At 40.9% G+C, this 21,015-nt stretch overlaps 2 protein-coding genes across 3 annotated transcripts; both read left to right on the plus strand.

Moving 5' to 3' along the window:
* Nucleotides 1-132: 132 nt before the first annotated feature.
* gk5 (glycerol kinase 5) lies at nt 133-10,530 on the plus strand. Of its 2 annotated transcripts, none has more exons than XM_027032084.3 (16): nt 133-899; nt 1,004-1,097; nt 1,270-1,345; nt 1,449-1,542; nt 2,502-2,633; nt 3,109-3,184; nt 3,506-3,567; nt 3,807-3,880; nt 3,978-4,038; nt 4,171-4,297; nt 4,612-4,716; nt 4,816-4,910; nt 6,595-6,698; nt 6,989-7,048; nt 7,436-7,569; nt 8,155-10,530. In XM_027032084.3, the coding sequence occupies exons 1-16, from the start codon at nt 771-773 to the stop codon at nt 8,319-8,321; spliced, it is 1,590 nt and encodes a 529-aa protein (XP_026887885.2). In that variant the 5' UTR covers nt 133-770; the 3' UTR covers nt 8,322-10,530. The 2 variants fall into 2 exon arrangements, with proteins under 2 accessions (XP_026887885.2, XP_026887893.1); XM_027032092.3 differs by having other exon boundaries at nt 845-899; nt 1,004-1,162.
* A 4,198-nt stretch (nt 10,531-14,728) lies between these two features.
* ppp1r7 (protein phosphatase 1, regulatory (inhibitor) subunit 7) lies at nt 14,729-20,560 on the plus strand. Its single transcript, XM_027031843.3, has 10 exons — nt 14,729-14,992; nt 15,847-15,939; nt 16,026-16,081; nt 16,393-16,458; nt 16,686-16,816; nt 16,966-17,128; nt 17,244-17,360; nt 17,456-17,560; nt 18,006-18,092; nt 18,602-20,560. Exons 1-10 carry the CDS (start codon nt 14,953-14,955, stop codon nt 18,776-18,778), a joined length of 1,035 nt encoding a protein of 344 aa, XP_026887644.1. The 5' UTR covers nt 14,729-14,952; the 3' UTR covers nt 18,779-20,560.
* The last annotated feature ends 455 nt before the right edge of the window (nt 20,561-21,015 follow it).

Below are 21,015 nucleotides of genomic sequence, written 5' to 3' on the forward strand. Positions count from 1 at the left end.
AATCCTGAGAAGAGACGAATTACACGCGTGACCTCTTACACGCCAACGCTATCGCGTATCTAGGGGTACCGTGTGTCTTTAAGACGCTGCCACGCCCACCAATCGACTGATGTGTGACGTCAAGAGTTGTACTATTTTCCACCCACAGTCTCTTCCCTTTAGCTGGCGCCTCTGTGTATTTTAGGAGTTGACTGTTAGATGGTTTGAATGAAGAAAAAGAGAACTGGAAGACAAAAGTTACGGATGATGTGGTCATGCCGAATGATCATAGCTACTGTAAAGATTCAAACATGAGGCGGCATTACTAACTTTTTGTTAGCGGCGGAAAAGTTGACAGCGCGCCGTGCTCAAATCTGCCTAGCCGCTGTGTTGCTTAACCTAGGAAACTAGCTAGTGTCCGTTTAACGTACGCTGTCTGGCCAGCTAGTTAAATCAAGTAGTTAGTTCAAGCAACTCAGTTTCTCTTGACTGTATGGGTGAAGTGAAGGCGGCCACCCTGTTCGGGCCCAATCAGCTTTCGCAAACGTTGTACGCGTGACAAAGTCTTAAAAAAGATGCTTCCGTGGAATGAAACTGAAAGGTCTGAAAACCAAAGTCGCATTCAATCTCGGTTATCGTTTACTTCTCGTTACTATTTGGTGCATAACCGGGTAAAATGGCAAAATTAGCTAACTGACCTAGATAGCTCGCTTATTTGGATAACTAACTTTTTCTGGCGGCCATGGCGGTAAATTCGTTTTTTTTCTTGTGCTGAATGAGCGCGTTTTGCTATGGGAACACAAAGGAACGGTTTCATCAAGAGAGAGAGGTACATTCTTTCAGTGGATGTGGGAACAACCTCTATTAGATGTCATGTTTATGATAAGAATGCCACCGTCAGAGGATCCTGCTCCGCTAAGGTGACGTTGACTGACTTTGAAGTTTAAACGCTGTGTGCCACGGCGTGTCCAGTGTCATCACCTCTGACTTGGCTGAAGGACTTGCATACTTTTTCCTGCTACAGGTGTCCCTACTTTACCCTGAACCCGGCTGGGTAGAGATGGACCCCGAGGACCTGTGGCGCAGCTTTGTTACCGTGGTGAAAGGAGCTGTGCACGGTTAGAGCTATACGGAATCTACAATTTAATGAGGAACATATAGGCAACATTAGTCTTTTGGTCCGGTATGAAGTACATGACATATAGGTTTAGAAGTAGATTTTTTTTCCCCCACAGTTTGGAATTGCTTTAGATCTCTGACAGCAAAGTGCTTGTTATCCCAATGATTTAGATTCAGGGTTACAGATGTGCCAAATGGAAGCACTGGGTATCTCAACACAAAGGGCAACTTTTACCACCTGGGACAGGTCAGTGTGTGTACACAAAAGAATATGCATGTGTGTGTGTCAGGGAGACTGGGGATCTTCTTGATAAGATCAACATTCATGTCTTCTATATACTGGCCTCCAGGAAGACAGGAAAGACCTTTCATAACTTCATTGGCTGGCAGGACCTGAGGGCTGCAGAGATGGTGAGGTCATGGAACAACTCCTGCACCATGAAGGTAAGGTTGTCTTAAACTGACCTGTAATGGCTCTGGTGACAGCAAAGTCCAGTGTCTTTTTTCACCTTTATATGTTCAGGATTCCTAATACAGCTAGTTACATCACATTAACTTCGATCAGAGAGACTTTGTTTTTCTGTTTTTCGTTACATTCATCTTCTGCTGTGTAATCCAGAGTGATCAGTGTTTCTATGGAAGGTTATTCTTGTGTTTCACTGATATCAGAGTGAGATTTGTACAGAATTGATCTTACTGGGATTGCTTAACAATGTGTCAACTGGGTTGGTATACTTATGTGATGAGTGCTTCTCAGGCCCGGTCCTGGGGAAACCCTATACTGCACAATTCCCTGTTTATGTGAACCTGATTCACACGGCTTTTTGCTGATTTAAACTAATATGTTGTTGCATGGGGATAAACTCTTTGGAGGTAAAATATCTAATTGTGATATTTGTGACCAATGTAGCAGTTAATTATGTTCTGTAAGTTCAGTTCCATACATTGCATACATTCTTTGAATCTTGTCAACACTATTAAAAATATGCAGTTAAAATCACATTTTCATAAATTGCACATGCAGTATAATCATTCAGCTCTGAACCACAAAGCTGCAGTCCATCAGGGTCCAAAGCAAAAATGCAATTGGTCTTTAAATTGTGAAAGTGTAGTGAAAACTCGAACTCACTGCAGTACATGAAGTCTTGACTCCATCTCTCAAGAGTTCTGTCATGGTGATACAGGTGCCATTTGGAGTCAGGTGTAATATGATTTTCCCCAACATAAACCACTTGACATTGCTGTATGGTATCCTGTCTGTCTGTTATGAATCACACCCTTAACTTTTAGTGAGCATCTAGCCAGTTGTAGACTTTATTACAGAACCAAGACCTGAAAAATAACTTTACATTGGGTTTGAGAAGTCCTAAAAAGCAACAATAACACTGCATGTGTATCGGCAGACCATTCATGGAGTGATGAGGGTGCTGCACTTCCTCACCAGGCAGAAGCGGTTCTTGGCGGCGAGCCTGGTGGTCTTCACCACCCAACATGTCTCTCTGCGCCTGGCCTGGGCCCTGCACAACATCCCTCAGGTGGCCAGACCTACCTGCTACATCTTTTCCACTGACATCGGATTAATTCTTCCTGCCCGGAATCCTAAACATGTCCTAAAGAAATTGTTTAAACTGATCTGAGATAAGGCAGTGATTTTAACTTTTTTTGATTGATTGGCATTAGCCAACATTTCCATGTCTGTAGCTACCAGTATAACCTTTTCAAAATATATTCACTCTAAGATGATAGCAGATCAGATTGAACACGATCAGCAAACTTCCAATGAAAATGAATTGTTCTGTCTGTAAACTCTACATTCTGTACACAGCTGCCAATGTCTGCCCATGAATTACATGGGTTAATTAATGCATCTTAATTCATTCTCTCTCTCTCTCTCTCTCTCTCTCTCTCTCTCTCTCTCTCTCTCTCTCTCTCTCTCTCTCTCTCTCTCTCTCTCTCTCTCTCTCTCTCTCTCTCTCTCTCTCTCTCTCTCTCCCCTGTTGTCTTTCTAAGATAAAGCAAGCAGTTAATGAAGGCACCTGCTGTTTCGGTACTATTGACACTTGGCTGCTTTATAAACTAACCAAAGGTAAAAGGTCTTTCATCTGGACATACTTTTTTGTTCACTGCAGTTTTCTGGTTGTGTGCTGTACTTGTCACTAGAAGTATAAAGGGATGATTCACTCACAGTAATGCATTATCTACTATAAACTTGGGAAAAGAACAAGTTTTGCAATGGTCTGAGCCTTCCCTTTGAGGTATATTTTTTTTGTAATTAGTCACCACCAGACCTGCTCTTGGCCAATAATGTGCAGATTTGTTTCTTATAATATTGTTACATTATTCAATATTTGATTGTGTATAGTGTATGTTTGTTTTTATTTGTGTTATTTGACTGCTATCTCTACAGGCTTGCTCCATGCCACAGACTACTCAAATGCCAGTTCAACTGCAATATTTGATTCTTATCAGGTGTGTCATAGCTTTATGTTCTGTATAGCACTGATTTTGTTCAACACTGATCTTGCGGTGTAATTGTGTCTCCAAAACAACCATCATGTGTCGTCATGAGACTACTATACCTTTAGGCTAATCACTGGCCTGTGTGTGTGTGTGTGTGTGTGTGTGTGTGTGTGTGTGTGTGTGTGTGTGTGTGTGTGTGTGTGTGTGTGTGTGTGTGTGTGTGTGTGTGTGTGTTGGTTGGGTTTCAGATGTGCTGGAGTGGGTTTGTGTGTTCGCTGCTCTCACTACCTCTCTCTATCCTCCCCAGGGTGCATGACACCAGGTACAGTGCCCATGACTTTCATTCACTCATTAACCCTGCTCATTTTTGTCTTCTGCTCCTTTATTAACCCTGCTCCCCTACCTTTGGTCCCTTCTAGCCACAATTTTGGCTCATCTCATCCCTCAATCTTTGGGACTCCAATTCCAATCATGTCAGTTGTGAGTATTATTTATTTGTTTTACATTATTACCTGTTTGTCAGTATTTTGTGGATGTTTGTGTTATTGCTTGGCCTCAAACATTCAGAAGGCTGTCGCTAGCATTAAACACATGGTTATGATTCTGCTGCAGATGGCTGACCAGCAGGCAGCCATGTTTGGGGAGTGCTGCTTTGACACGGGTGACGTCAAAATTACCATGGGAACAGGCACCTTCATGGACATCAACACAGGGAACAAACCTCACACGTCTGTGGCTGGTACACTTTGTGAACATGTCTCTAACCTTAGCTAATGTAGTCACACGAGTAAAATGTTAATTCTACAAACCAGTAAACAGTTCTTGGTATGCCCCCAGACTACTGACCTCAGCCATTAATGTAGGATAAATTTCTAGAGAGACCATCTGAGAACTGTGGCGTTGTTCCATATTTCTCTAATTTTTGGTGTTTTTTGCCAAATAAATAATTTCTATTTTATGCTTTAAATTGCCTTTATTTTGTTGTTAATTGTTATGAATTGCTTTAATTGTTGTTCATGTCTTTAAATTACCTGTATTTTGAACCTCCCCCAGGCCTGTATCCTCTTGTAGGCTGGAAGATCGGTCCTGAGGTCGTGTACCTGGCTGAGGGCAATGCGGCTAGCACTGGCACTGCTATCAAATGGGCGCAGGGTATAGGTGAGACTGGGGCCCCACCCCCACCTGCACAAGGCAGCACGCCACTGACTTGTTGCTGTAGCCATGCTGACTGAGACCTGCTGTCGCTCTGCTATGCAGAGCTCTTTGCAGACGTGGAGGAGACGGCGGCCATGGCAGCCAGCGTGGAGGACTCAGATGGCGTGTGCTTCGTGCCTTCTTTCAGCGGCCTGCAGGTGCGCCTGTAGCTCTCGTGCTGCTTCCTGTGGTGTGCGGAGGAACTCCAGTCCCATGTCCTGGTTTCCTCCACCCGCGGAATCCCACTGCTCCATAAGCCATCAGGAGTTTTGCAACTGAAGAGGCTTAAGTCAGAGGAGAAGGGGGGGGGGGCACTTGTCTTGTCATCTCCACTCCACCCACACTCCCCCTCCCCCACACCCCATCACATGATTATGAAAATGGATCAAGGAATCTAGTCTTGAAATGTTTATATGTATTTTTATACCCTACCATACAGTGTCACTGGGGGAAGGATTTTAGATTAATCTGTGATCCAGTGCAGCTGAAATGTAAAATCACTCGTTTTCGCAGTTTTGGGTGGGTGGGAGTACATATACATATTTAAAAAGGAATTTCAAATATTTTATAGTAAGAACAGGAATATATTCTCGTAAGGTCCATTTGTTGTGTGGTCGGTGACATGCAAATGTGAGCATTCCAGTATGGAAAGTTAAAACTGGTGATTAAATGGCATATAATCTCAACTACAGATATTCTACCTACATGTAGATGACATCTTATGTCTATAGTGCGTTAACCTGGCCACACTGTCAGGATTCTGTCATTTACATTCTGATTGACTGACTGTGCCTCTGAATCAAAGTTTCTTGTCATCATTAAAAGTAATTCAAGAACTTTGTTGAAAGCAGTTAATAATAAGTAAAAAGACACAATTTCTGATGGGCTATGGGAAAAGCTTTATATTTGAAGCTTGGCCACCTCTGAACATCTTACACCAGGGTTTCTGAGTCTTCTGATTTTGTTGGTTGCCTTCTGGCAGTTATGATCGATTAAGTGAAATAGCTCACAGACAAAGGCACAGCTGTGGTGTACGTGGGGAAAAATGAATTTAACATCTTATTTACAACTCTTGAATTGCTTGTGAGCACTAAAAAGTGGAGGGAAGTGCTACAGACTTACCATGAACACCTTTCCAACTGTCCAACTACAGCACTTCCCAAATCCAACTGAGCCATTATTATACCTCTGTTTTCCCAAGGGACTTTTTATGTTGTGACTCCATTTTCAAGATTGCCTGCTTCTGTATGTCATGCCAAAATAGCAGGCTTATGATTAGTCATTTTGTGCGTCAGTCAAATTTCCTTTTCCTGCAATAGGATGCAGTTCTTGACCTTGTTGGGTCATGGAAGGCACCGGTCTCTCCCTAGAGTCTGGCAATGTGAGAATAAATGGCATATTACGTTATAATGCCCACACACACTCAGCGGTGGCCTCCTCCTGCTGCCTGTGCAGCAGAATGTGCTAGCAGGCTTATGTTCAGAGAGAAAACTGTCCCAAAATGACAACGAGGTTTGTCATTACTGTAACAGCTCATTTATGTTTGGCTGATTACATTTACAGCATTTAGCTGGCACTTTTTCAAAGCGACTTACAATTATGACTAACACTTGAGCAATTGAGGGTTAAGGGCCTTGCTTGGGGGCCCTTATTATTTAAATCATTATTTATAATTTATTATTATGCATCGTCCTTTTTGTGCCTTTTTTTTGGCTAATGTTACTGAATATAGATGCTCATCATACTGTTTTATTTGGAGTGTGTGTGTGTGTGTGTGTGTGTGTGTAAAAGAGTTTATTCGTTCTCCTGTGTGTGAAAGTATTTTGTCTGTGTTTGCCTCAGGCCCCAGTGAACGACCCCAGAGCGTGTGCAGCCTTCATGGGCCTGAAACCGTCCACAAACAAGTGCCACCTGGTTCGAGCCATCCTGGAGTCTGTGGCGTTTCGGTGAGCTCAGGAGCGGGTAGTGCACTTCCTACAGATGGTGAACGCACGCGTGATGGCCTCTGCATCCATTCCTAACATCAGCTATTCTATTTCCCAGTCCTGGTAACTGGTAACTGAGCGCACCTTCACATTTTCGTTGTTCTGACGCACCCGATTAAACTCCTTGGATGAGGATCAAAGCCGTCATGAGCTCTGTGGGTGTGTGAGAAAATAGGAACAACTATAGTTTGTGTGCAGCATGTTGGAGTTGCAGCACTGTAAGATGATGTTTGCTGTATGATGCCTTTCAGGAACAAGCAGCTCTTCGACGTCATGCTGCGGGAAATGCGCATTCCCATCACCAAAATAAGGTGCAAGCTAATTAATATGCAATGTTAATAAATGCTGTAATTAGACTATTAAATATTATTATTTGACTATTAAATAGTTATCCCATAAATAGACTGACAAAGTAAAAACTAGTGCTATAATGTTTAAACATGGTTTTCAAGCTTTTATAGCATCTGAGTGGCACAAATGACTAGCAAAAAACACTAGAATTATCCGCTTGCTCGTTAATCCATGGTTGCAAATTACAGCAGTCATTAACATGGTCATACCAGGAGTAAAACTATTACCAATCATTAGCAAACTAATAGACACTTATTAAGATGCTGTTTATTAGGGCATGTTCTGTAAGGGCACTTTATTCTTCATGAAAACAAGCCCTTTATGTTTTGGTGCCTATGATTTTACAGGGCAGATGGTGGCGTCTGCACTAATGACTTCATTATGCAATTAACCTCGGACCTTTTGGAACACAAGATCTCACGGCCAAGTCACTTTGACATGTCTTGTCTGGGAGTTGCATTTGTGGCTGGCTTAGGAATAGGTAAGATGCATTTAGGTACATATTGCATCCATTTTGTATGTATTGAAAAGGGATTTTTTTAGAGATTTTTTGTGGGTTGGCTATATCTGTTTTTGATTCACTTGAAGACTTCTGTTTAGACTGTTCAGTGTTTGTTTTGTGAACTATGTTTGCGATCATTCTCATGTATTAACCAATCTAACAGCAACTGTCAGTGTCTGCATAGTAATACATAATTTTTAGTTACAATCATTTAATTACACAAAGTCTGCCACACTGAATACGGTAGCAGACCTGATTTAGGGAATCTGGCTTTGTCACTGCTAAAATGCATCCCGACTGAACCCAGTTTGGCAGATGTCATGTGAGACACATCTGGATCTAAAGCCATTAAATAAAATATCAGATAACTTCCTCTTCTCCTCTCAGCCCAGTCCTCATGCCCCACATGACTTTGGTATTCAGTGTTCTTAAAGATAAGGGGTCAGACTTACTTCAGCTTGGGGATAAGGGTGCAAAAGTGGTGCACTGTCTGGAGTTCCCTGAGGACTGGGTAGTGTGTCAATGTGCCTGTTGGTTCCCCTGTTCATGCCAATTCATCTGCAGGCTACTGGAAGAGCAAGGAGGAGCTCAAGAAGCTGCATACCACGGACCGCATCTTCCTTCCCCAGTGCAGTAGAGGGGATGCCTACAAGGACAGCACCTCAAATCACATTCTCCAGAGCTGGGAGCAAGCACTGCAGCGCTCCATGCACTGGTACAGCCAGCCCTGACGCCCATGCTGCAGCTTCCCCCTCACCTTTAAAGCGATCAGTTTATAGCCTCACTGTCTAGGCAGTAGTTATGGACCGGCTGTGTAAAAAAAACAAAACAACTGTACTGGGATCTGCCTTCCAAGGTTGAGGAAGGAGGAGTATGGCTCAAACATAAGTCAGAGACTTGAGGTGGCTTGGAATCAAGACTAATAGAAGTAGAATCTCATCGGACAACGCTTAGGCTGACAGTGTCGCATTCCCGTTGTCAATGAAATTTAGGGTAACACTAGTCCTCATCTCTGAGTGGAAAGGTGGCCAATCATCATTTAAGAGATTTCCTACCTTTGTCTGCTACATTCTAATGGAACTTTGGTGATCACAATGTTACAAACTATTTGATGCTTAAATTAATTCCAGATTAGTTGGTAAAAATAAGGTCACTGAACTGTAACATGCCTTATTGGTGTGTACTAGAAACTGTGCTGCATTAGCTTGCTGTATATGGTTTTGTTTCTCATAAGACTACAGGCTACTGATAACTTCGCAGTGTTGACTGGTTTTGAATGACATGGAAAAAAGCCTGTCATTATTAATAGATGATGCCTTTTTGTGACCTGTTTCTTTTGTGGGGAACATTAATCTGGTGCCCAATCAAAGTTTTATATTGTACTTTTAACAAGAAAATGTAAGTGCTTTCCGTTTAGGTCTACAAGCAGACTTTTATGTATTTTTTTCAAGCTCTTTTCCTTTGGGAGCAGATCAGGCGAAATCCAGTGAGCCAAATTGTGTTCCTTCCGAATTCAAATTATACTCAGTCTCAACACTATCCTCACCATAAAGATAGTTCCACCTGTTTATATGAGAAACAGACTGCATAACCAAAATAGATGTAGCACCATGTTGCCAATGCAAAGGAAAGCACATATCTCTGAAATGGTAAATTCTCAGGGTGACAGGGATGACATTTTATAGTTTACATATATTGTATATCCTGGGTCTTATATATTTTATATATTGTATGTGCTTTGCGTGGACTTAAAAGAACAAAACTACTCGGAGTTCAGTTAGTTCCATATCGCAAGTGTTTGTTATTTATACATTAACAAAGCAAAAATTGATATGTATGAAATGTTTTGGATGGTGATGACAAATAAGCCCTTAATTCCAGGAATTATGTTCTTCTATCTTAATAGTCTAATTTAAAAAACAAAAGTCAGTCAAATGGGAAAACAAATACCATGTTCTTCAATGTTCAAAATGTGCTGTAGGATGCGTCTTAAGAATATTGTATCAAAACAGGTTTCAAATTTTGTTTGTGGAACACATCTCATTTCTCAATGCAAGTTGAAATATTCATGAATTAGTGTTTTTCAATTCTGCATGTTTTAAACTCTTCAAAAATATGATGAGAGGGAATTGTATTCCTCTTAGTGTTCCATCCAGATTACAAACTTCTAAGGAATGTGATTTCTCACACAAGGAATAAGTGCCCTTAACTGTAAATGGTGATACTGTTCTGAAAGTCCACTTTAGTATGTGGTTTCCTTTCCCTGACCATTATGTAATTGTTCTGTAATCATGATGTTACCATTGACCTATTTCTACCCTTTTTCAAAGTGTTGTACACAAATGTCAGAGGTCAGGGCAGTTAAGCATGGGGCATCTGTTATTCAGTCATCACCTCAGGTGTCACACAAGAGACTCAAATGTGCCACTAATGTTCAGATGTGGTCTGTGTTGGCAGCCATTTTTCAAAGTTTGTGCATCTTTGCTTAGGTCAGCTGTGGGGGTCTTGTCACAAACCAGGAACCTGCCTAATCTTTTTAACCTGTCAGATTTTCTTCTACTTTTACTTGTGCAAATCATTGGCTGCATTACAATATATTTTTGACATACTGATCCAGGCCTAAACTACATTTACTGCTCGAATTTACTGTGAACACTAAAATATAAGTGTACAGTAACTGAGCTCAACTGCAAACTGGCAGTATTATGGGAGTGTTTTTTAAAGAACTGCTTGTTGGTCATCTTGGTTAAATTCGTCTCTTTTTGTAGATTTGAAAAATAAGATTTATAACAAGACTACTAAATAAACTATTGTAATAGCACATGCAACATAGAGTAAGTTTATGTTCATTTTATAAATACGTAGCTGGGGGCTAGTTGTAGTTGGGACGAGGAGTTATTTAGCATGTTCTGAAATGTGTTAATGAAAAGTGAAAACCTTGAGAGCTGTTGTCTAATTTAATAAATGTACTTCAATGAATTAAGCTATAATCTTAAAATATGAGGCTAGATAATTTAACAAAATAAGGTTTGTTAGCCACAGTGGAAAGAAAATAGTAATTAAGACTTTATATTCTGTGGTGTTCTTTCCCATTTCAGAAGGCTCTAGTCTATAGAATCACCTTTAAAGTTTTATATTTATTTAATTTATATGATTTTTACGTCTATGTATGTTAGTGTAATTTTGGACCAAGTACATTAATGTAATGTTAGTCCATTATTTAAAGTCCAAAAATGTTATTTAAACGTTAGTGTGAAAAGGTTATTTTAACGTTAAACAAGGAATGTTATCTTAAATTGTGAAAACATTGCTATAACATTAGTCCCAGAGTGTTATTTTAATGTTATTGTTTAAATGTTAGTGTAATGTTAGTCAAAGAACATTAGTATAATGTTATTGCAAAAATGTTATTTTAACAGTCCGAGAACATTAATGTAATCTTACTGTGAAAATGTTATTTTAACATTATTTTAAAATCGCTAGTATAACGTTAGTCCAAGAACAGTATTTCAATGTCTGAGAGTGTTATTGCTGTTGATTCGATTTTATTTTTTAATTTTTTTTATTTATTTATTTTTTTTACATTTGATGGCTGTAGCTTGAAAATTAAAGTTGTTTCCAATGGTTTTCTTTGGGAGGATAGATGGATGAATGAAAGGACAGAAGGGGTGGATGGACAGTTGGCATCATGAAATGCATGTTTTGTGCTTGGGGTCAGCTTTTGAGTCCTTTCACCAAGTTTGATGGCTATAATCAGTATGTCAAATTTAGTTGTTCTGTTGTTACAGCTGGAGTTATAAAGTCAATGGGTTTCTATGGGAGGATCCGTTTCCAGTAGAAAGGAATTTGACATCAGCTGGAACTGCTCTGCTCAAGCTCTGCTTTTGCTCTCCTTTACATGGATACATCAGGCATTTGTTCCATGAACAAACTGAATGGATTTTAATTGAATGGATTAAAAATATTGGATGTTATCGTGACAAGATGGTGAAGTTATTGGCTGCTAGCTAGTTAGCCAGCTAAACGTTGATCTGCGGTGGACTTCATACAGCTTGTACTGAACCAAGGTTTTCCAACAGAATGCACAGCAAGTGACTCTGGACACTTTACCGACAACCTTCGTTTAACACTTGTGCATGTTATATGTGGGATTTTTCTAACCAAATCTTAGCTATTAGCTCTTGATATTATACTATGGCCTTGACGAGAAGTAGTACCCGAATGAAAGGCAGCTTCATCCGGCACCCCGATTAAGTGTGGTAGGCCCGGATGCCTCGAGTTAGTTACTACAACGTCAGGGGGCAGGCAGTGTGATTGCTGTGATCAGTGATTCCACAAGCAGTGTATGGGACTGACGAGTGATCAGTATGTTTGTTGAGCTTGCCCCCAGCAGGTGTTTAACTGTGTGGATTGTTGTTCTAGATTTGATACCTATAAATCTGGTTTATCATCTGCTTCGTTAGAAGCAGTACTAGCACGCTTGGATGTGTCCATTGGACTGTCTGCACGCTTGCAGTTGATGGACGACAAGTTATCTGTGTTGACAGATTCATTCTCTAGCAACTCTAGGCAGGCAAATAGTGTAGAGAATGTGGCCTTTCCAGTAGGAACAATAGTTCCAGTAGATTCAGATGTTCAGGACTTGGTACTTCCTTTGGCTGATAATGGTTGGATACCTGACATCAGTCAACTCCAATCTGGTTCAGATATGGACGAGGACTGTCCACCGGTCGCAACTAGCGGTCCAGAGACGACCAGCTAGAAAACCAAAACTCTGCTACGGAAGCTACTGCCAGGCCACCATGGATTGGTTGCGGAGAGAGTAAGAGTCTACGTAGGTGTACCAAACAGTGAAAGTGCTATGTGAGGGCCCCGACCAGTATCACCTGGGAAGGCTACAGGAATGCGAGGTTGATGTGTAAAAGGCTCTTGCGAGCCTCTTGGTTATGATATGAAAGTGAGCTAGCTGAGTCAGCTGCGGCGAACCCCAAGCAATTTTTCTCATGGGGGCAGAGTGGACTCTATTCCGGTTCTCTTGGTTGATGATGACACCCCAGTCACTACCAATTTGGAAAAGGCTTGTGTTTTGGGGAAACAATATGCCACTACTTTTGCATCAGAATCACCACTGCCATTACATATTTTGACTGCTTTCATGCCAGCAGATGGTAGGGTGCTCAAGGCCCTACAGGAACTGAATCCATCGAAAGCATCCGAGCCAGACGGATTCCATCCTAAACTCCTGAAGGAATTGGCATCTGAACTGTGCGTTCCTATGGCGGCAGTGTATCTGAAATCGTTCGATTCTGCTGCCTTACCTAAGGTCTGGCGGGAAGCTGTGATTTGCCTAGTTTTCCAAAAAGGTGAGAGAAGCCGACCAGTGAACTATAGGCTGGTTAGCTTGACCAGCATTATTGTCAAGCTAATGGAGAGGATCGTTCGTGAGCAGTTGTAGGATTACCTAACTAGGCACCATCTACTGAGTGATATTCAGCATGGTTTTCAGAAGGGATATTCCTGCCTGATGAACTTGCTGTCTGCCAAGGAGATGTGGGCCGACATGGTTGAGCAGGGCCATGCCATGGATGTAGTCTTTATAGACTTCTGCAAGGTGTTTGATAAGGTTCCACATCAAAGACTTTGTTTCAAATTGAGAACCTTTGCTATATGTGGCAGGTTGTTGGACTGGATCTTGGCCTTCCTCGACAGTAGAGAACAGTGTGTTCATATTGATACTAGCATGTCACCTAGGACTGTTGTTATTAGTGGGGTCCCTCATGGGTCTGTACTTGGGCCCATACTGTTTTCCTTGTTTGTGAATGATATCTCCGAGGCCCTGGATCTGTCATCCCTGTTGTTTGCGGATGACCTTAAAGTATGGGCTACTGTGGACAAGCCTGAGGGGAGCAGATAACTTAGAGTGCCCTAGATCGGCTCTGGGGTTAGTCGGAGATATGGGAGCTACCGATCAACTGGGAGAAGTGCTCTGTACTGCATGTCAGTCCCAAATTGCCTGTAACAAGTTATCAGCTCGGAACAGTTAATATCCCCTCCGTCAGCCAGATCAAAGACCTAGGCTTCACCCTTTCTGGTGATTTCAAGGCTAGTAAACAATGGCAGGATTCAGCCTCGAAAGGTTTCTGTGTTCTATGGATGGTTTGTAGGGCCTTCGGTAAAATCACAGGTGAAATATTTGTTATTATATTCTCAGCGTTTGTCAGGCCACACCTGGAATATTGCATTCAGGAACTCCCTCCCTGAGGACGTCGTCATGGCACCCACAACTGCAGCTTTCAAGCAACGATTGGATGCCCTTTCCCTGCATTTACGGATGTTCCCACATGCATAGTCCATCTCTTCCTCCTTTACTTCTGAGCACACTTTTTTAAAAATGTTTTCTTTTGTTACATTTTTCTTTTGGCTTTGCCTTCATTTTACTTATGACCCATCTTCCCCCTGCCCACTTAATTATTTTCCTTTATGCGATGGGTGCCAGTGGGGACAGCTGTCACTGGTTGCGTGGGCCTTAGTGGATGGGATGTGGTTGACTGTGCGTACTACCTTGGTTCCTAGGTACCGGATAGCGGCACTCTGCCAATCCCAATGATGCGCAACTGGAGGAACAATCACAGGATTTTTTTCCCAACGTTCTATTCCCCATCTGAATCTGATTGGGGGGATGAATGAAAGAATAGAATAAATGAGTAGAAGAAAATAAAATGATGTGAGGCAGAGGGGTTATTTAGCTGAGAGCTAATTGACTGTGAGGTAGGTGACTGTGAAGGCTAGGTTGATGGCGCAGTTGAAGCTAAGGGGTTATTTAGCTGTGGGGGTTAATTCGGGTTGGCTGTGGGGTTAGTTGTGGTTGAATGGTTATTTATCTGTGGGAGTAGTTGATGAAGGCAATTTGGCTGATAGTTGCTTGTTGTGAGGCTATAGGGTTTAATTTGGGTTGAGGGTAAGTTTAGTCTGATGGGTTGTTAAGATGTCCCTGTAATTGTGGTTGAGGGCTTGAAGGAGAAAGACGGTCTGTGCGCGTGTCCCGTGAAACTGGCCTAACGTGACATCACTGCATTTTCGCTTTATGAACGTTCTGTCAATCATTCCCTGTGCAAAATGTCGACGCAAAGGCCGAGCTTTCCCAAAAGCCCGGGCACACTATTACTATCTACGTTTGTGCAGAATTTCGTGCTACTGCGATAAAAGCCGCGGATGCTGAAAACGGTTAAAGTTTGCGAATATTATAATAAAAAGAAGAAGAGGAAGAAGAACCAGAACCAACATCATAACTGGGGCTGCTGAAGGAAGCAGTTGGTTGACGGTGTTGTCAACCATTGAGTAGTGGGTGGGTCGAGAGAAAAAATGGCTACCCTGTCTGTAAGCGAGCCACAAGAGATGGAAGGTGAGATTTTTAAAAAATCCAATTATTGCGGTATTTGTTGTTGATGTGTAGTAGAGCGAGGGTTATTCTGTTCACGTTGCTTTTGTTTGTAAACTCGGGCATTTTTTTTGTTGCTGTCAGTATTTAAGTCATTTCATACCATTCATTCAAGTTGCGGTGTGCGATTGTTTACGTTCAAGGCTGGCTAGCAAGCAAGCTGGGTGGTAGCTAGCTAGTGTAACACTTACACCTATGTTGAAACCTTTGGCATCCGCAAACCTTTATTTTTAACCCGTTTTTCATTAGATACAAAAACACCTGGCGCAGAGTTAGTTTTTTTCTTTTTACGGAGGGACTGGATTTTACATTACCCATATAAACCGGATTGTTAAATCCGCATAAGTAACGTTAGCTATGTGCTGATTTTACCAAAATAGCTAAGATAACTAGCTAATCCACGTTAGCTAGCCAGCTAGCTGGACGTTATGCAGTTATACAGCTAGGTTATACAGCTAGGTTAGATAGCTAGACACCCTGTATGTCCGGTTCATTTGAACAGAAACTGATCGTGGCAAAGAAATTGGTTATATGTGGCTACGCCAGTAGCCAACGCTAGTTATATCGGATCCACCTAGTGCTAGCTAACAGCTAACTACCTATTTGGTACAACGTGCATGGGGTAAAAAATAAATAAATAAATAAATATAACAAAAAAACTTATATACATACATACACACGTATATATACATACATATACACACCTAAGAATTTGTCATCTTGGGTAGACAGCTACCGTTAAATAACAAACTTCAGAAATGTTGCCTTCGAGGGTTCAGCAAGATTTAAGCTAAAGCTTTCACTGTTTGGGTGTTAAGTTGACAGGAGGGGAGAGTCTGAGGAATCTGGTGATGATGAGACCAAGAGAAAGAGCCTTAATGGAGAAGTTGACCTCCAGCAAGCCTCGACAGGTGACTCCCTCTTAATGCTATATCCGAACTGTGGAGGAATCGCCCTCTCAATATTTTGTTCAACTCTTTTTATGGCATTTCCTTAGCTCCAGAGGAGTCGCCTGTTGACATGGATACCATAACCCTTGACCCTAATGAAGAGGTGAGCTGGAAAGAAACACCCCACTCCTATAAAATTATTTTAGTAATTACTCCTCCCTTTAATATCTACAGCATGAAATGTTTGAAAATAAACATAAATGGTTTGTGCATCCTACTAAGGTTGCCAAATAATTATGCCAAATGTCAGATATTTGCTTAATAGAAGAACTCTGAGGAAATGTAGCTAAGAGTTAATAGAAAAAGGTGCAGGTGTACATAGAGTTAGGATGAATATAACGCTATATTAAAGAAGACAAAACATATTTTATCCAAGTAGTTTTGGGTGCAATAAATTAATTCCCCTCGTCTCAGGATGTGGATTTGGTCCACTGCCGAATTGGGAAGATTGAAGGACTTGAAGTCTTGCAGAAGGCTAAGGTGAGTGCTTCAGTACTGGCCGGCCCTCAAAGGGACGAATAACATCCGTTCCAAAGGTTATATTTATATTTTAAATATTTTTACGTGTATATTAATAACATTTTATTGCACGTTATGCACACCCAACAAACACTATAAATAGGTTTCTCTTTAATGATAGAAGCAAGAACTAGCAGGATTTTAAATATAAGGTGTATTGGGTTTTTTTTTTTTGTTTCTGTTGGAAGACTCTTTCTCTTAGACAAAACCTCATCAAAAGGATTGAGAACTTGGAAAGCCTTGTTTTACTCCGCGAACTGGATCTCTATGACAACCAGATTCGAAAACTGGAGAATCTGCATGCCCTGACGGAAATTGAGTGAGTTAATCACATTGTGAACAGCATGCTTTTGCTCAGCTTGTTCATGCACACAATTTACACCAAGTGAATTGATCCTAATTGAAGACCTCTTTTAAGAACAGTTTTTTGCTATAAGTATATGAATCTTCTGACTGTGAATCTGATAGGCAGCTAGATGTATCCTTTAATCTACTGAGAAAGATTGAAGGTTTGGAACAACTAACAAAACTCAAGAAGCTCTTCCTCCTGCACAATAAGATAACAAACATCACCAACCTTGAACACCTCACTGACCTTCGAATGCTGGAGCTTGGATCCAATCGTATCCGGGTGAGGAGCTTTAAAGATTACTACTTTTTAGCCATGTATACTGTATGTATGGTGCCAGTGTGGGGAAGTAGGCAGTGGGGACATACTTGATTCTGTGTGTGTGTTCTCCTTCTAGATTATTGAGAATCTAGATACTCTTTCCACTTTGGATAGCTTGTTTCTTGGCACCAATAAGGTCACTCAGCTCCAAAATCTGGATGGGCTGCACAACCTGACAGTCCTCAGTATTCAGGTACTGCCAGGCACTCAGAGTTACAGGCACTGTGGCACTGTGAGAAGTTGCATTCATTTTTTTTTTTTCATCCAACTCCCCCTGCTGCTTGACAGAGCAATCGCATCACAAAACTAGAGGGACTTCACAACCTGGTTAACCTGAGGGAGCTCTATTTGAGCCATAATGGCATTGAGGTCATTGAAGGCCTGGAGAACAATGTAAGTCCAGCATGGGCTCACTGGCTTTATGGTGAATTCATGGATGTTGCATTAACTTTATCTTTCTTCTGTGACACAGAGCACCTCTGACTGTAGCCATAAAAAGTCCTTTCTGGATGACTATACAAAATAATTGCATGTTATCATTTATGTGGTGTTAACATAGATTTGTCCTAATGGTTATACTAAAACAAACAGACAAAAAAATAAGTGTGAAAAGCAGGATACAAGGCCACCACATCCTTTAATAACTGCCTAAAGCAGTTTGAAAAGCACTGTGTAATCCAAACATCTTCCTCTCCTATTTGAAATTATCTACAGCACCTTGACTCTCAAAGGGAGTTCATGTCTCTTTAGACTTCTCTTCATGTCCAAAATGTTTTTTCTTTTTGGGATCCGTTTGCCAGAATATCTAGAGTCTCTGTTCCTACTGCTCTTTCTCCAGAAAAAGCTGACAACTCTGGACATTGCAGCAAACCGGATAAAGAAAATTGAGAACATAAGTCACCTCTCAGAACTTCAGGAATTTTGGGTAAGTATATAGGTGCTGAGTGAGTAGTCATCAGGTGGAATTTCCCTCCTGAGTTTGAAGTAGTCAATGGGCCCATTGTTGTTCTTCAGAGTGCACTCTACCGCATCTCTCAGCCATGAGCCACAGAAACCTTTTTGCAATTGCAGCAGGCACTGGGCTGTAGAGCCTGTTTCTGAGATACCATTATTGATCACTTGGGTTTCAAGCTGGGTATTGCCCCTGATTATCTGCAGGAGTCAAATTGCAATTGTCAGAACAAAGGCAATTGAAATTAATGTTTATAGATGTTGTCAGTGAATGAATGTGTAATAGCATGCTGTGCATTGTGTGTTTATAGTATGTTTTTGCTGCACTGCAAAAGCTGTCTGCTATATATGATGCACTTTTGTATTACTTTGTTGATGTGTAAAAGGAAATTTCAAATTATTTAGACATCTAAAATCAAGACATCTAAAATAAATTTTGGGCTTATGTAACCTTTAAAATCCCCTGTCATCTTTGTGTCTCAGATGAATGACAACCAGATCGAAAACTGGAGTGACCTAGATGAGCTGAAGAATGCCAAAGGTCTCCAGACGGTGTACCTGGAACGAAATCCCCTGCAGAAAGACCCTCAGTACAGGCGCAAAATCATGCTGGCGCTGCCCAGCGTCAGACAGATTGATGCCACCTTTATCCGCTTCTGACCTCATGCAATCCGGCACGTGATGCACAGTGCCAGTACCTTCTCTCCATAAACCTCGTGTGTCACCTTCATCTTCAGCTTGCCCCCCCCTGCTGTCCTCTCACTTCCCATTCCTCCCCCAGTACCCTTCTTTTCATCAGCTTTAGTCAAATAAAATGCACAGCACGCTTATGGTGGCCCACACACGGTACCCTTTATTTTCTGACAGACACACACACGCACGCACACGCACATGCCCTTCTTGACCTATGCTTTTTTTCTGCTAGCTTGATCATTTCATTTGGCTTGAAGGTGGTGACCCTGCTCATTCTGACCTGAGAAGAGAAAGCATCTGGTGGCTGCACGTGGTCAGCATGGTGGTCGTCTTTTCCCTTCACATGTGTGTTGGGAAATGACTGCACTGTCATCAACTCACACACGCACCTTTTTCTTACCACACAGTTTAACATGATGCTTGGTTTGATATAATCTTTCTTTCTTTTCAGCCTTAACCTTTCAATCAAATTTAAGAATATCTTTGACCAGGTTTTACAGATCAAAGAACGTTTCATCAAGGCTTTGCTCTGTTCATATGTAGATACATTGCATAAGAATTTAATGAGTGTTTTTGTGTGCGTATGCATGTGGGTGCATGCATGTTTAGGCAGATGTGCGTGCGTGCGTGCGTGTGTGTGTGAGAGAGAGAGAGAGAGAGAGAGAGAGAGAGAGAGAGATCCATATGATTTGGTGGACAGTATTGTAATGTGATTGACATCGTTGAAATTATGGGATAAAATGGATCACACTCCATAGCTAAAAAGCACTGAACGGAGTCTGAACGGATTTGGCTGGGTGCACTCATATTTAACATTGATATGTGAAGTCTTACTTGAGGTTTGACAAATATGGCATTCTTTGCCCTTGATTTGTGCAACAGCTTTATTCAGTAATAATTCAATAATACTGCATTATCTACCTGAATGGGAACATTTTAAAGCTACAGTCAGTACCTTGAAGATTGTTGTAAATCAGGATGTAGCTTTTATAGTGAAAATGCTGCTATAGATAGTTTGGGTTTCTCAATGTAAATTGGATGTTTCACAAAAGTATTGATGTGTTTTGTCCATACACATTTAAATCATCTAGGAGATATCAGCCTCACTTCTTTTCATTATAGACTTTATAGATGTAGATACATGAAATAAGTGCATATTTAAATAAAAAATTTAAAAGGGTCATATTGTTTGATACAAGTGTATTTTAGATCTTAAAAATATACTGATTGTGGCTTTAAAAATGTTCAAGGGTTGATATAGGTAGGTGGGTTTTAAGAATAATTGGATAGGGCACATACAGTAAAATGGTAGGAAAGGAGGGTTTTATTTTCTTAGTGGGAGTATAGATGGAATGGTTTCAGTGGGTAATTTTACCATTCCTACTGAAAATGACTCCATCAGAACAGAGGGAAAGATCTGCAAGGCCTGCTGAGTACTGGTGCTTTTGTAAGAAAAGCCCACTGCTCAATTCAAAATAACTGGTTTGTTGAGTATCAGAGTTTATGCTAATCTCTGCAGAATCATGGCTTCGTTTTGAGTTTCCTGATATTGTCCATGAACACAACCTAGATCACAGAGCCTGTCTAACGTGTTACTCAAGCAAACCAGTTTTATTTAGGATTTGTTTGAGTTAGCTTTTTTCTTACATTTATTATTTTGTTTGATTTTTAAAAAAATTGTTTTACAATTGCTTGTTTTGAACTGAATGTATTATAAGCAACAAAATAATAAACTTAATTTAAAAGGTGGTCATAGAGGTTTCACTGAACACAATACTAATGCTAGAAGTATTGAAATGGCATGGTCTAAATATGAAATATATTTAATGACCGACCCTTTTTTGTGGTCTCCATTAACCGTTATAAACATATTTACACAAAGTCTATGACTAGTAAAATACAGTTATGTTGAAATTAATAAAAATATGTCGTAATCATACAACCGTGTGGACAAATATTGTGTTGAAGTCGGTTCCTTGTATATATCTTAAGATCTTAGAATTTTATCGGTTCAAACTCGATGCTGAAAGGAAATGTCATCTAGAGTGTCATTTGGAAACATCAATATTGCCGTTGAATTGATAACCTGCGCGCTCTGTCCATTTGTGGCGCTGCTTGTCTGTGTCGGCATACGCGGAAAGTATTTTGAGAAAAGCTGCACAACCCCTTTCTTGCAATTTATAGTAAACGATGTGACATGGCAT

This window comes from Electrophorus electricus, chromosome 11 (assembly GCF_041902795.1).
Source record: "Electrophorus electricus isolate QZ-2024a chromosome 11, ASM4190279v1, whole genome shotgun sequence".
NCBI classification, from domain to species: domain Eukaryota; kingdom Metazoa; phylum Chordata; class Actinopteri; order Gymnotiformes; family Gymnotidae; genus Electrophorus; species Electrophorus electricus.